The sequence below is a fragment of the Cololabis saira genome, chromosome 2, assembly GCF_033807715.1.
Source record: "Cololabis saira isolate AMF1-May2022 chromosome 2, fColSai1.1, whole genome shotgun sequence".
Taxonomy (NCBI): Eukaryota; Metazoa; Chordata; class Actinopteri; order Beloniformes; family Belonidae; genus Cololabis; species Cololabis saira.
Genome location: NC_084588.1, coordinates 17,601,824 through 17,616,549, shown reverse-complemented (window position 1 = coordinate 17,616,549; position 14,726 = coordinate 17,601,824). Strand labels below are relative to the sequence as shown.

At 40.2% G+C, this 14,726-nt stretch overlaps 1 protein-coding gene across 1 annotated transcript in view; it reads right to left on the bottom strand.

Annotated features, from left to right (window-relative positions):
• The window catches only part of ddb1 (damage-specific DNA binding protein 1), a 53,852-nt gene that overhangs the window by 28,884 nt on the left and 10,242 nt on the right, over positions 1-14,726 (bottom strand). Inside the window, exons 8-13 of the mRNA XM_061739110.1 lie at positions 11,321-11,404; positions 10,584-10,700; positions 8,489-8,591; positions 7,716-7,791; positions 7,503-7,611; positions 1,696-1,874 (exon numbers count right to left, since the gene is read on the bottom strand). Of these exons, the coding sequence (XP_061595094.1) occupies positions 1,696-1,874; positions 7,503-7,611; positions 7,716-7,791; positions 8,489-8,591; positions 10,584-10,700; positions 11,321-11,404 (668 nt within the window). The remainder of the gene's footprint in view (positions 1-1,695; positions 1,875-7,502; positions 7,612-7,715; positions 7,792-8,488; positions 8,592-10,583; positions 10,701-11,320; positions 11,405-14,726) is intronic.

Below are 14,726 nucleotides of genomic sequence, written 5' to 3'. Positions count from 1 at the left end.
AAATTCATTTGAATTATCAAACTGACTCAGCTTGTAAAAGCTTAAATGAAAATCACATTCTCACAAACAATTTTAGTATTAAATATACTAAATTCACCTACCAGCACCCCAAAGCACAAAAATGATGACAAGATGATAATAAATAATGATAAGTTTTAGGGTGATACTTCCAGATATTTTCCAGTGCCTATAATAAACAGAAAACATAAGAGCCGGCTTTCTTGAAACTAAATAGAATATAATCCTAGTTCCTATCACTATGAACATCTGTATGGGGCCGTGTAAAAGAGAGTTAAATTTGTGATTGATTTTGTGGGAAGTTACAATACATCACTGAATTTTTGCTTTTATTTAGGTACAAAGGCAGTGGAAATATGGACTGGGGTGCCTAAGCACTGCTGTATTTCCTGGACACTCAATCGGTATGACATCAAACCTGACTTACTTGAAACAACAATAAAAACAGGACAGAAAACGGTGTTTTGACCTGGATACTAAACAACCTGCGTACTGACAACACCACATATTTTCAAGCCCCATCTTTCGAACAGAAATTGTATGACCAACAAATCCTGCCTTAGGTAAGGTCTTTTATTTGCTCTTTTTTTGATTCAGGTATGAGTGTGTCTTCATAAGTTGATAAACTAATGAAAAGAGGAGATTTTCTCCAAAGTCTGAGGATAAGCACCGCGTGAGACTGTCTCTGTGTGTGTTAGGATCTTTGTCTAGGAGTCCAGCTCTCTAAATATTAATGTTTTTTTCTTTCCCTCTTTCTTTTTTGAATTACATTCACTTTTTGAACAGGTGAGGTATATATACACACTTTACCAAAAAAGGTATCGCTTGTCAAGTGTGCTGGACAAATACGTCGACCCTTTGTGAGGGAATGAGGCGGTTTGATGGCTCCTTACTGGGAACAATCCTAAATCTGCCAGTGGTGAGACTTGTTCCACGCCTGTTAGCCGCAACGTTTATCTGCACCAGTTGAGACTGACTTTAAACTTGTAAGCGCATTTGTTCAACCATCAGGCCATTTCTAAGGCTTCCTCCCTTCCCAACTTGTTATGGGACGTCCTTTACTCAGTCACACACCCTCCGCACACAGAAGATGTGAATATTTATTCATTTATTTTAATACCCTGTCAGCATTTCTAAAGTGCTCTTTTGGGGCTTGCCATCATCGCGCATTACATTGCGTGAGAACATAATTTTTGTTGCTTGGCAGTCGTTTGAATACGTTTATAACCATAATCTTAAAGTTGGCATCAAAACTTCGGTTCTTTTGCCTCCTCGCTCATCGTGCTTTTAAAAGGACTTTATGGTTTCTTAGCACATATCAAACCACCTGGAACTTTTATGGTAATATTGTGAAAACTTCAGTTGTAACCGACACATTCAGGTTACTGGCACTGCCACCATGTATTAATCCAGGTGATTAAAAGTTTAAACCCCAAACCAAATGTTTCAGATACATTCAAATGGGAATAAAACAAAAACCCAACTTCCTTTTTAATTGGTTCAATAAGCTATGTTGTTGAGATTTTGTCAGCTCGTCTATTTATTTTTAATTTAAGATAGAGAAGCTCATTAGTCAGTTAATCATTGACTGATCACTGGGAGCCAAACACTGCAGAAAAGTAGGAAAGTAAAATAAACATGTCTGATGGTGTAAGTAATTCCTACTATATGTCCTACCTGATCTGTTTGAGTTCTCCGGCCAGGATCTGCAGGTAGTAGAGGGCCCTGCCGACAGCAAGCACCACCTGTGTGTGGTTGCAGGCCGCCACGCTGATGTTCCTGCCCTGTGGCTCCTTCCATTCACTCACCAGGGCCTTGCTCTCCTGAAGCACCAGGCGCACGGAGCCCGACGTGATCTGGAGGAGAGCACAGTTTTCCCTTTTAAGAACAACAGAGTATCTGGGAAAATATCATAAACTGATGTAGAGACCACATGATGTTTTAAAGAAAATATCATTGCCCACATGCGTTCTGTAATTTGCCATTTCTTTAAAGGAGCTTGAGGCAGGATTGAGGCAGGATTTATGAAACAAATTCGTATACGTTTTAAGTTTTCTAGTAATAATGTCAGATGAAGCGTTCCAAACCAAAAAGAATGAGCATGAGGCTCCTTTTAAGAAATGAGACTCTCTAGCGCCACCCTTCACCACGACGGCCGTCGGGGGTACTGCAGCCAACAGTGAAGCCGGCACGGGAGAACGGGGAGAATGTGCATGCAGCGTCATGTGACGTCACATCCGCAGCCCAGCGTGGGAAATTCCGGCCCGGAATTGCAGCACATTTTGCAGCACACAGCCTGTTCAAGGCAAAGGAGAGATACACTAGAGGAATCATTCTTTTTGATTTGGAACGCTTCATCTGACATTATTACTAGAAAACTTAAAACGTGTAGGAATTCTTTTCATAAATCCTGCCTCATGCTCCTTTAAATGTGTTAATTCCTGAACAGATCTTTTTTTTCCCCTAGAATAGATCTTCTGTAAAAGATCAAGTAAGTTGTGACCCATTAAATCCATCTTAGTGATTTAACGTGATGCTTGCAGCGAATGCTCAGACTATGCTAAAAAGTATAGCGTTATATCTGGCAATACTGATAAAACTGATCTATATTAACCCTTTCATGTCTGACAAATACACAGAAAATCCTGATCTTTATTATTTGAAGTTTTCATTTTATATTGAAATAATTGAATAATTATATATGGAAATAAAATTACACGTATTTGAAGAGGATTCGAACCAAAATAACAACAAAGGCTCCAGTGACATTTTCCCTATCAAAAACTATTAAAACTGTAATTTATTAAAAAAAGAAACAGGAAAAGGAAAAGTGCAAAACAAATATCAAAACAAATGCTCTTACTTAAGGAAAGAACGAGGCATAAACGTTCAACCTGTTTTTATCCCTGAGATCATGTTCATTAAAATAAAAATCAGGTTTTCAAGTGACACTTAAAGGTTTGACGAAAGGAATAAGTAAAACATGAGAGCTGTCAAAGTCTCAGTAACACTGCAGCAGGTAGAAAAACAAAGTATAAATGGAGGTGTTGCACTATTAAGAGAGAACGCATAATATGCTGGCGTAATGAGATGTGAAACGAGCACATATTCAATATAAGATCCTTAATAGAGTCCTTGAAAACAGTTGCAGAAGGCAGCACTTTAAACTGTCCCATTTCTAAGCTTGATTGGGTTTCCTGTGGGCTGCGAGTCAGAGTGCATTTCAAGAGGGAGAAGTCGTTTCAGTTTCAGTATGTTTATAAAAAAAAAAAAAAAAAAAGATGGGTAAAGAAAGTAATTCTGTCGAGCAATTTACTTGCAAATTTAATTGCATGGCTCTAGGTCATTTATTGCTGTTTATTGGAAAACACCATTTGGGTTTTTCATTTTTCAATGTGTTGAAATTGGACCCAAATCATAGAATTTCATATGCAAACCCCCTCCGTAGGAATACCATTCCAGCCAAACCTTTCCCTTCAAGAATACTGCATAGGTGACCGTGTATTATTGTTGGTGCTGCCTTAATATGGTATTGCCAGAAGTTGGAAGTTAAGAAGACCCGACTGACGAAAGTTATGCTGTTTTCAGTGAAAATCACTGCAGTAAAAACATTTTAGCAGCAAGGTTACACGACAGCTTACGGTGAACACTTTTCCACTCGCACCTACTCAGCTCTACTCATCTCAGCTCGGCTCGACTCAACTCGGCCTAGTTTTTTTTTCCCATAACAATTCAGCACCTGGAGCAGAAGTAGGTGGGGTTGGAGCGTGACGTATTTGATTGTGTGATCTAAAACGAAGAAGAACACAAAAGATGTGTAGAGCATGGAGTAGATGGTATATGTGCTGCTGGGTCTGTGGCTTGTGTTTGATATCAAGTTTTGTCCTCGTTTGTTTTTCGACACACAGGTGAGAAGTGATGAGAAGTGGACGGGTTGGAGCGAAGCTGCTGTGACGTTATTTGATTGTGTGATCTAAACAGAGAAGACAACAACACTAAAGATGTAGAACCTGGAGGAGATGATATATGTTCCTCTGGGTCTGTGGCTTGTGTTCGATATCAAGTTAAAAAATGAGAGTGAAAGAAGCTTCAAGCGGCAACGCTTTTTTTTTTTCGGCGGCGCTGATGAGAAATAAAGCCTGAATTATGGTTCTGCGTTAAATCGACGGCGTAGCCTCCGGCGTAGGGTCCGCGTCGCCGCGTACCGTACGGAGTAGGCTCTGCGTTGGTGTAACGCGGAACCATAAATCAGCCTTCAGCTGAGAGCTGCGAGCGGCTGAGAAGTGACCGAGTGCCTGGTAGATCTGGTCGTTCCTTATCGCCCGTCTAGATCCCTTTTTAATTCTCTCCTCAGCCACCAGGTTTATGAACATCTGCACCTCAGAGTTGGATCACCAAACAGACTTTTGCGCTGCCATTGCCTGTCGGATAAAATGAGGAAGCCGCGGGCTGCTCTCGCACTCACTCCCCGCTTCCTGATTCAAGCGTCTGACGGCCCCGCCCCCCGACCAAACGGTGGCATGTATTGTGATGACGTCAGATACAGGGGCCGACTCAGCACGCTCAGAACCTTGGCAAAATAGGTACAGAAAAAGTACCTACTCGGCACGACTCTACCCGTCTCGGCCCGTAGTGGAAAAGCGCAAGACGGGAGCGTGGCGAGTAGAAGCTCGCAGAGTACGTACTAGTGGAAAAGGGCCATTAGACCCCTAGTAGGAAAGAACCAAACAGAGTGGAGTTGAGCCGAGCTGGGCTGAGTAGGTACTAGTGGAAAAGTGCCAATAGTATTGCTAGGAGGCACAGTTTACACTTACAGCACTGAACCTTCTCTGATATTACTACTACTATTACATAACATTATAAATTAAGATTATAGACTATCATGTTGGGAATTAATGACGTATTTATTATTTAATTGAACTGAGTAACTGGAACAGGATTGCCAAAGCCACACAAAGCCAACCACCTGTGCTCTGTCCCTTTTCCATCAGCTCTGCTAAAGACAAACACCTCTGCCATCTCTCCATTAATCACAGAGATCATAAACCACTTGCTCCCGGCTGGCCATATCTCATCTGCGTTAAAAACTGCTGTCATCAGACCACGAGTGAAAAAAACCCACCCTGGATCCCGAAGTTTTCTCCAACTACAAGCCCATTTCTAATCTTTCATTTCTGTCCAAAGTTCTGGAAAAAACAGTTGTAGCACAACTTCACGATCACCTCAAAGACGATAACCTTTTTGAGAAGTTTCACTCTGGTTTCCGCCCTGGCCACAGCACTGAAACAGCCCAGGTCAGGGTCACAAATGACCTCATGATTGCAGCAGATACCGGTTTCCCATCTCTACTCATTCTCCTGGACCTAACAGCTGCTTTTGATACAATTGACCACAACATCCTCCTTCACCGTCTAAAATACACCATTGGACTCTCTGATAAAATACAAAACTGGTTCACCTCATATCTGTCCGACAGAACAGAGTACGTTACCCTGGGAAAAGCAAAATCATACCCCAGAATCAAGCTCCGCACTGTGGGCGATCAGGCCTTTTCCTCTGCAGCTCCGAGGCTGTGGAAGCCCTTCCAACCATGTGAGGGCCCCACAGACTGCAGAGGCTTTTAAACGGGATCTGAAAACTCACCTTTTTAAGAAAGCATATAGCTAAATATATCTTTTATGTGCTCGCTTTTTTAAATATATTTTTAAAAATTGTTCATGTTTTATTTTTCTGCTCTGTAGTACTTTGAAATTACTAAATATAAAGTGAGACATTGTCAATGTCAATTCAAGCTGACACTGCAGATCATGATGTCACATCATCGGGTATAAGTGCTGCGGGTGTTTTATGGGTATATATCGTGTGACATTGCCAGCTAAATCTGCACCTGTGACAACTAAAAAAAGACTGAATGCAAGAGTCATCTCCACCTAATTATTTGCCTGTTGGCGGGCAAACACGGCTGTGGTTCATTTCCATTGTCAGCCGATGTGCAATTTTCCTTTTGACATGTCAGTTGTTTTCCAACGTTTTCCGACAAATGAGAGATTTCTGCCTAAACCAAAATTGCCAGTGGTCCACTAGGTCAATGTCTTACTTCAAAATAAACCGCCTAAGGTAAACCATTAACCTGAAATTAGCTGCTGCTTCTTTTGATATCAGCCATAACAAAACGAGAATGTTATTACAACTGCTTTAACTCATTTACTGGAAAGAAGCTATGACTAACTGGATTTCAAGGATGATCCAAGCGGGGAAGCTTAAGTACAGTGTGAAAAGGTGGGTTTCCATTACACTGCTGAAAAATACAAGTGACAATTCTGAAATTGTGATGAATGAAATGTTAAGGGGGGGCCAGTGCTTCCATTAAAAGTTTTACTTGTTATGAGTGCAACGCCGACTTTGTAGGATAACAGACCAAAATAATAACGAATAATAGGAAACAAAATAGCTAATACAGATCTGGAGAAAGTAAAGAGTCTGTGTGAAATTCTTTAATGATACATGCAGAAATGAAATTAATTTCTTGTATGGATAAATGTGAAACATCTACAGTTTCTTACATTTTTATTGGATATTAAAAAAAACTACAGAAACTAAATGAATACTGAAAATGTCAGCAGTCTCCATCTTCAGTGTATAAACGTCATCAATCACTTCAATGCTTTTCGATGTGTATATTTTAATCAAATTCAAAATGTAGAACTCCAAAGTTTATACCCTCAAGCTTGCATTAAATCTACAAGCTATAATGCAAGCTTGAGGGTATAAACTTTGATCAAATCAAGAGTTTTATAAAAGTTTGGAAAACATTGTTGCGTAACATCAGTTAGGCTCAAAACCCAAATCAGCCAGTCAAGCCTAAAGCACGTTGGGGATGCAAAATTGGATGTATATTAACAAATAAAATATCATGGATTCATAGTTTATGCAAAAGAAACTTGACTGCATAAGTCAAAGTGAATACAAGAACCACTGCAAGTTTTTCTTTAAACTTGTATTTTCCACCTGATCTGGACTCATTTCAGTGTAAATATACATATTGTGAGACAAGTCAATAAAAACTCTCCTGCATTTAAATATATGCAGAGCTGTCACAAACTCAGCTTGTGGCTGAGGGTCTAACATTCGGCTGAATTCCCAGCAGGCTGAGGCTTGAATTTAAATGAAATGCAATATTCATCACAAGCAAGTGTAAAATACATGAAGTCCTTTTTCGCCCTTCATACTCAGGACTGTCCATTTTAATAATGTATGATTCAACTCCGGGGAAAGTACCTCCTAATAAATGGAAAAATTCCACAACTGAATACTTTAAGTTTTATAATTAATGCTAAATTTGCAAAATTGGAGGATATACATACTTTGAAGTGCAACTTATTAACACTGCAGGTCAGACCTAAACTGAGCCACACCTGTTTTTGCCAGTGCACATCAACATTGATATATTTGTGCAGATTAAAGAAAAGTATTTTTCTACAAACCTGAATGAGTTGTTGGTGCGCCACATTGCCACAGTAAAATGTTTGCTGATTGTCTACGAAGCCTGGCAGTTCAGTTTCCTCAACCTCTTCTCCACTCAGCATCAATACTCTGGAGGGGAATGAGAGAGAGAGGGGGAATGATACTCTTCAGATCAAATGTCTGCAATTAAAATCAGCCCTTTACTTCTGACATGCTCCACACCACATGCTCACCTCGTTTGGCCCACAAAAGACAGCACAAGCATATCGTCAGTCTCCCTGCCTGCTTCAGAGCGGAGAGGCCACAAACCTGGAGGGGAATTCAAGAGTGAGCATTAAAACGAAGAAGTTGTTTTCTGCACAGTTCTGCAGAGTAACAGAAACACTATAACTATCCAAACCCCAATCCTAGCTGTTCCAACTGGTACATAATAATATGTTAAAAGCTGAACCGGTTTCAGATTCCTCTCAGAGAGCCATTGATGAGCAAAGTGAATAATCGCCCCTCATCAAGAGGCACGAAGCAGCAGCTGAGACATTTAGAGCAGAGATGGTCAATAACCAGCTGAAGTCTAACAGCTGCAAACAGATCCTAACTGGGGTGTGTGTCTTGTTTAAACATCAAAGAAATCCTTTGAGAGGAACCCAATTTTGTGAGATTAAAAGGTTGTATAAACCCGACAGCATTCCTCATGTTGACTGCTTATTACAGCAAGCACTGGAGAGCCCTTCGGTTTACTAAATGAAAACAAATGTCTCCCAACCTAATGCTGGCAATTTCCCCATTTTTGCTGGAAGCAACAAGCCAAGACCTATGACACGTGAGCCATCTGCTCGCACTCTCATGGTGATCTTGGATCAACAACAGCTGGCATCTTGGCTGGCGAGCCAAACAGATGCGCAGGTTGAAGTGACTCCAAGTTGAAGATTATGGGCCAGAGAAAGTCGGGAATTGATAGGAAGGCGCTGGTACAACACAAAGACTCACACACACGGGACACACAAACCTTTGATTCCCGGCAGGTCAATGCTAGCATGCTCATGAATCCCAATGCCGTTGCGGATAATCCGAAGAGAGCCCTCTTTGAATGCACCCGAACATGTCACCAGCTGAAAGCAGCAAAAACAAAAAGACAGAGTAACTGTTGTGCTTTTTCATCATTATCAGCGGCTACTTACATTTTATATCGCCTTTATCCTCTTATAGATTCGTAATTATTCTGCTTCCCAGCCATCACATCCGTTTAAAGGATAATTGCAATTTTGTGTAACCTTGGCCCGAGACTGGCATTTGTAATAAAACTAAACATTGTGGACTTTAATCACCTGCAAGAACACACCGATTGAAGGGATCTGGACTCCTGGGCATTAGCAAACAGGAAAACTAATGGAGCACATCATGAGCAGTCAGGCGCTCACCCTCAGGTTTACTTCAAAGCAGTTGGACTGTCGGGCTAAACGTTCCCATATTGCCTTCATGTTGTGAAAGCCCCGAGTAATTAAACTGACCAGTACATTGTGATCAATGTTAATCTAACTTGTCTTTTAATCAGGTGATTACTTATACAATGAATCATTCAGTTGTGCTTCACTGAAACCGACATATTGTGCACTTAAACCGAGGAACATGTGTTAAGTTATTGAATAAGCAGCAGTAGGGAACATTATCGCAGCAGCAGCGGCACGTGAAGATGCAGTTCTGCAGAGCTGCTGAATCATTTAACAGTACAGCTTCTGAGGTCGCGATTAAGCAACATGACTTTGTTAAGATCCAACACCCTGAAGGTCAATAATTCTGTGGACTGCACTACAATGTTATTTATTCATCCAGTCATTCTAGACTACCAAGATTAATACCAGAGGCCACATAATCTTACCCCCTGGCACCCAGCAACTTCATCTTAATGGAAATTACCACAATGAACCTAGAAATCCACCTTACCCCCTTGAGAATGTTTTCACACTACCTCCTGCATCCTGATAATCTTCACATTTGTATGTCTTCTCTCAACAGATTTGGCCCCAGCGTGATATTCAGCGGTAAATCTGTTAACGTAATCATTTTTCAGCTTTGACGACACCCTGTGCTGCAGTACTTCTTCTGCTAGAGGGCAGGTTGCATTTTGTCCTGCGGTCTGTGCATCAGTACCTCTGTCTCAACACCCCTGGAATGGGTCTGCACCAATTAACCGGGGCCAAATGCTCTGTGGATTTGCAACAAATGGCAAATTAAAACAATTGGGACTAGATTTAGCTCTGCATTTCAACAGTAATGAGATGAGTTAGAGTGTATAGATGAAAATAGTCAGTGGCTGATTATGTGCTGGTCTGTGCCCAGCGGAGAGGCCCAGAGCTCTAGTGGACCGCTTCCCTTGGAATTACATCCAGTGTCCTAAAGCCTGGTAACAAACCGTGCCAACAAAACCATCTGCACCGTATCTTTCTGTCTTTACTCCACTGCTTCATCTCCCGTTGACACAGTGATTCAACACAAAAAATATAAATGTTCAAACAGAAAAAGGTAATTCTGAGCCAAACTATGATATCGCTGGTAACATATTAGGGATAATGCCAAAAGCAGACACGCTCTCTTGGCAGCTGGTTCCATTAAACATAAAAAAGGCATAATTTTTCCATCATATGGACAATTTTAGGAACTGTAGGACAATCCTTGGTATAAACAATAATGTGACGGCTTTTCAAAATATGTTAATAAGATGTTAAACCAGATAACACTGAGAAAAGTACTTAAAATGATGGCTTGTTAGAATATATGAAGGCAGGGAACGATGAAGATGAAGTCTTCACTGTAGGTTTCACAGAATGTAAATAATATTACTTGCAAAACAGTCTAACTTGAGACATTGGAACAAGACGAGACAATTTAGCGCAGATCCATCTTAATACCGGGAGTAACTGAGGCCCAGATCACACAGAAGATAAAATTATAAAGCTGAGGAACGCAAGTATCTCCTGTATATGAAGTACTCTGGTGCAGGTAAAAATGAAGAAGAAAAGCACAAATAGGGCATAGACATCAGGAACCACCAGCTTCTAAGATGTAACGCTCATTTCTTCTTATTTAATTTCTCATTTTTTTACCTGGCCCTGGCCTTGCCGCTCCAGGTCCACCACACACATGTCCACAATAGGCCCCAGATTGGTGAACGTTTCCATTACAGTCACAAATGAGCCCTGTTCGTTGCTGTCCACGTTGAGCTGCAGAAAGTAAACACAAGTCCAAATGAAGGGCATTACATGGAAGACAGGGCTCAAACAGCCAAGGTATGTTAGCTGGTCACTGGTCTACAATAAAAACATGTTAACTGTAAAGCAACTGCAAGGTTCCACAAAGCACTTTACAACATGCTTGCTGTTCACCTGTTCTCATTCATACGGCTACAACCTCCAATAATCAAGTGTATTTTGTTCAATAAGAAAAATAAACCAAACCCAATTTCATCACTTCACAGCTAGTTTAACCGTCAGTATACAGGACCATCAAGCATTAAGAGTTATTAAACTGCTTTAAATATGACTGCATTGTTTCCAGTTCAAAAAAAAAAAAAGTATAATAATTAATAAAAAAAAAAAAATGTAATACATAGAGAATATTTTCTTGTTTCTAAATCCAGCTGAAAGTGTCATCAGGTTGCTGAGGGCAGCATGCATTATGCCTCAGATCTTCACTTCTGTGTTGATCCAAAATACATTTTCCCCAAATTTCAGAGTTTCTAAAGTCAAAATTTGGACTTCAAAACGGTAAAACAGTACCATGCCAAGATAAGACCACCCCAAAAAAGTTAATTTCCAAATACCTTTGCCCTGCGGCTGCTTACCTTCACAAGCTGCGAGTCGCCGAGTCTGGAGCCAACAAATACCACGCCGTTGTCCAAGTATGTCAGACACTCAGCGATTGATGTCTGTCGGTGAAGAGAGACACAAATATATCAAACACTGACTCTGGACCCACAATGCAGGATTTGTAAAGGTCATTATTTCCTGGATCCTTAAGTTTCTGTTTGTTTTGTCCCAACAAACTCACACTTGTCTTCAAAAGACGGCAACCCGCAGCAGCTTCGCTGGCTGCATTTATCTATACATACTGCAGTTCCACTATCAGGTTTTAATCTATTCTACATAACAAACTTCAGTTTATTTTGTCAAGATGAGATCATTTCCCGACCTGCTTTTGCAGGTCCTCTCTCATGCCGTTCATTGTGTGAATGTCAAAAAGGAATCATTAAAGTTTTCCCATATCATCATAAATTATATAAAGGCAAATTCTCACACTGAACAAACTAACATTTTTACTCAACGCTCACGTGGCTTAGGAATTATTTTTCTGTCAACAGCTCCACTAAGAGTTCAGCTTAATTTTATAATCAGCAAGGACACATTTAAAAGTTTTTTTTCTTTGCACTTTATTAAATTGACAAGCTGTGAAAAACATGGATTTAAAAGAAAGAATCAAAAAGAGCAAAGCACATAAATGAGTATCCGAGTATGACAAGACGCCAAAGCAATTAAATGCTTTACATAATAAAGAATGTGGTTTCGTGAGCCGAGTGAAAATAAAAGAAATAGCTTCCAAATATACTCATGTTTTCATTCTTATCATCAGCCTCAGAAAATAACCAATTATAAGGCCTCCCTCTGGGGATTGCAATCATCTACTTGAACTTTTAACCACAAACAATCACAAAAATAAATAGCAGATTTGCTCATGATGAAAATAACTATTGTTTCCATCTGACAAGAAAAGACTGAAACTACCGTACCACATTCATTTATAAATGCAAAACATATGCCAGATATAGAGGAAAATTTGGAAAAAGAAGGCATTTTAATTATTTCACTTAAACAAGAAATCAAAAAATTATGCTTCTAAATCCATCCCCATCATTGTCTTGTGTTACACTGGGGAGCATGATTTCATAGTTGAAATCATACTCTAAATCTATATACACACATATGTTCTTACAGTGGGGCAAAAAAGTATTTAGTCAGCCACCAATTGTGCAAGTTCTCCCACTTAAAAAGATGAGAGGTCTGTAATTTTCATCATACACTTAAACTATGAGAGACAGAATGGGGGGAAAGAATCCAGGAAGTCACATTATAGGATTTTTACTGAATGAATTGGTAAAATCCTGGGTAAAATAGGTATTTGGTCACCTACAAACAAGCAAGATTTCTGGCTTTCACAGACCTGTAACTTAATTTTTAAGAGGCTCCTCTGTCCTCCACTTGTTACCTGTATTAATGGCACCTGTTTTAACTGGTTATCAGTATAAAAGACACCTGTCCACAACCTCAAACAGTCACACTCCAAACTCCACTATGGCCAAGACCAAAGAGCTGTCAAAGGACGTGAGAAACTAAATTGTAGACCTGCACCAGGCTGGGAAGACTGAATCTGCAATAGTTAAGCAGCTCGGTGTGAAGAAATCAACTGTGGGAGCAATTATTAGAAAATGGAAGATACAAGCCCACTGATAATCTCCCTCCATCTGGGGCTCCACGCAAGATCTCACCCCGTGGGGTAAAAATGATCACAAGAACGGTGAGTAAAAATCCCAGAACCACACGGGGAACCTAGTGAATGACCTGCAGAGAGCTGGGACCAAAGTAACAAAGGAACCATCAGTAACACACTACGCTGCCAGGGACTCAGATCCTGCAGAGCCAGACGTTCCCCCTGCTTAAACCAGTACATGTCCAGGCCCGTCTGAAGTTTGCTAGAGAGCATTTGGATGATGCAGAAGAGGATTGGGAGAATTTTATTTGGTCAGATGAAACCAAAATACAACTTTTTGGTAGAAACACAACTTGTCGTGTTTGGAGGAGAAAGAAAGCTGAGCTGCATCCAAAGAACACCATGAGCCATGTATCGTGAGAGTGAAAACCTCCTTCCATCAGCAGGGCATTGAAGATGAAACGTGGCTGGGTCTTTCAGCAGGACAATGATCCCAAACACACCACCTGGGCAACCAAGGAGTGGCTTTGTAAGAAACATTTCAAGGTCCTGGAGTGGCCTAGCCAGTCTCCAGATCTCAAGCCCATAGAAAATCTTTGGAGGGAGTTGAGAGTCTGTGTTGCCCAGCGACAGCCCCAAAACATCACTGCTCTAGAGGAGATCTGCATGGAGGAATGGACCTTGTGAAGACTGACAGAAAACATTTGACCTCTGTTATATACAGTTGGCAATGATAGAGTATTGAGATGAACTTTTGTTATTGACCAAATACTTAATTTCCCACTATAATTTGCAAATACATTCTTTAAAAATCAGACGGGGATTTTCTGGTTTTTTTTTTTGTTTTTTTTTTCCATTTTGTCTCTCATAGTTGAGATATACCTGGGATGAAAATTACAGGTATATCTCATCTTTTTAAGTGGGAGAACTTGCACAATTGGTGGCTGACTAAATACTTTTCCCCCACTGTATATGTATATATTAGTGATGCACCGATTGGTCGGTAACCGAAATTGTCCGGCCGAAAATGGCAAAAAAACACCTTCAGTGTTCGGTGGAATAAGTGGGGAAAAAAAACGAACAATTAATAACGGCGTTGTAAAATAAGGAAATAGACTGGCCGCTCCGTCCCGTAACGTTGCACACTACCAAAAACTAACCCCAAAAAATTTCATTTTTTTATGTTCAATAAATATTTTCTACCTTGTAATTTTGTAAAAGATTTTTTTTTTTTTAAAGCATGCCTAAATTAAATGTATTTGATTTATGCAATGGTGAAAAAATTGGCAAAATAAATAAAAACTGCTGAAGAACCATGTTCGGTATTGTTCGGTATTCGGCCAAGTGTTTATTATTATTTTCGGTTTCGGTCCCAAATTTTCATTTCGGTGCATCACTAGTATATATGTTTATATACAGAATTAATAGTGTAGAAGTAATACATTGTATTATTGGTTTATGGTTAATTTATCTCTCTCCATCATTTAAATCCACCGCTGCACATTTCCAGAGTGGGCCAAAGATTTGAAAAATTATTTGAAAAGCAATCCGTCTCCAGCTCAGCACTCACAGGCTCCCTGATTGCTTCAAGGCTCTGCATCACTCAGAAGTAGAAAGAAAGCATTTTACCTCTCCCATCTCCTACAAAGGTCATTATGAAGAAAAGTGCGACTGACTAAACGCCGTCTGACTTAAACATGAGGTTTAGCTTCAAGCACAGCACTGAAATAGAGTCATTGTCTAAATCACTGGCCAGAAAAAACAAC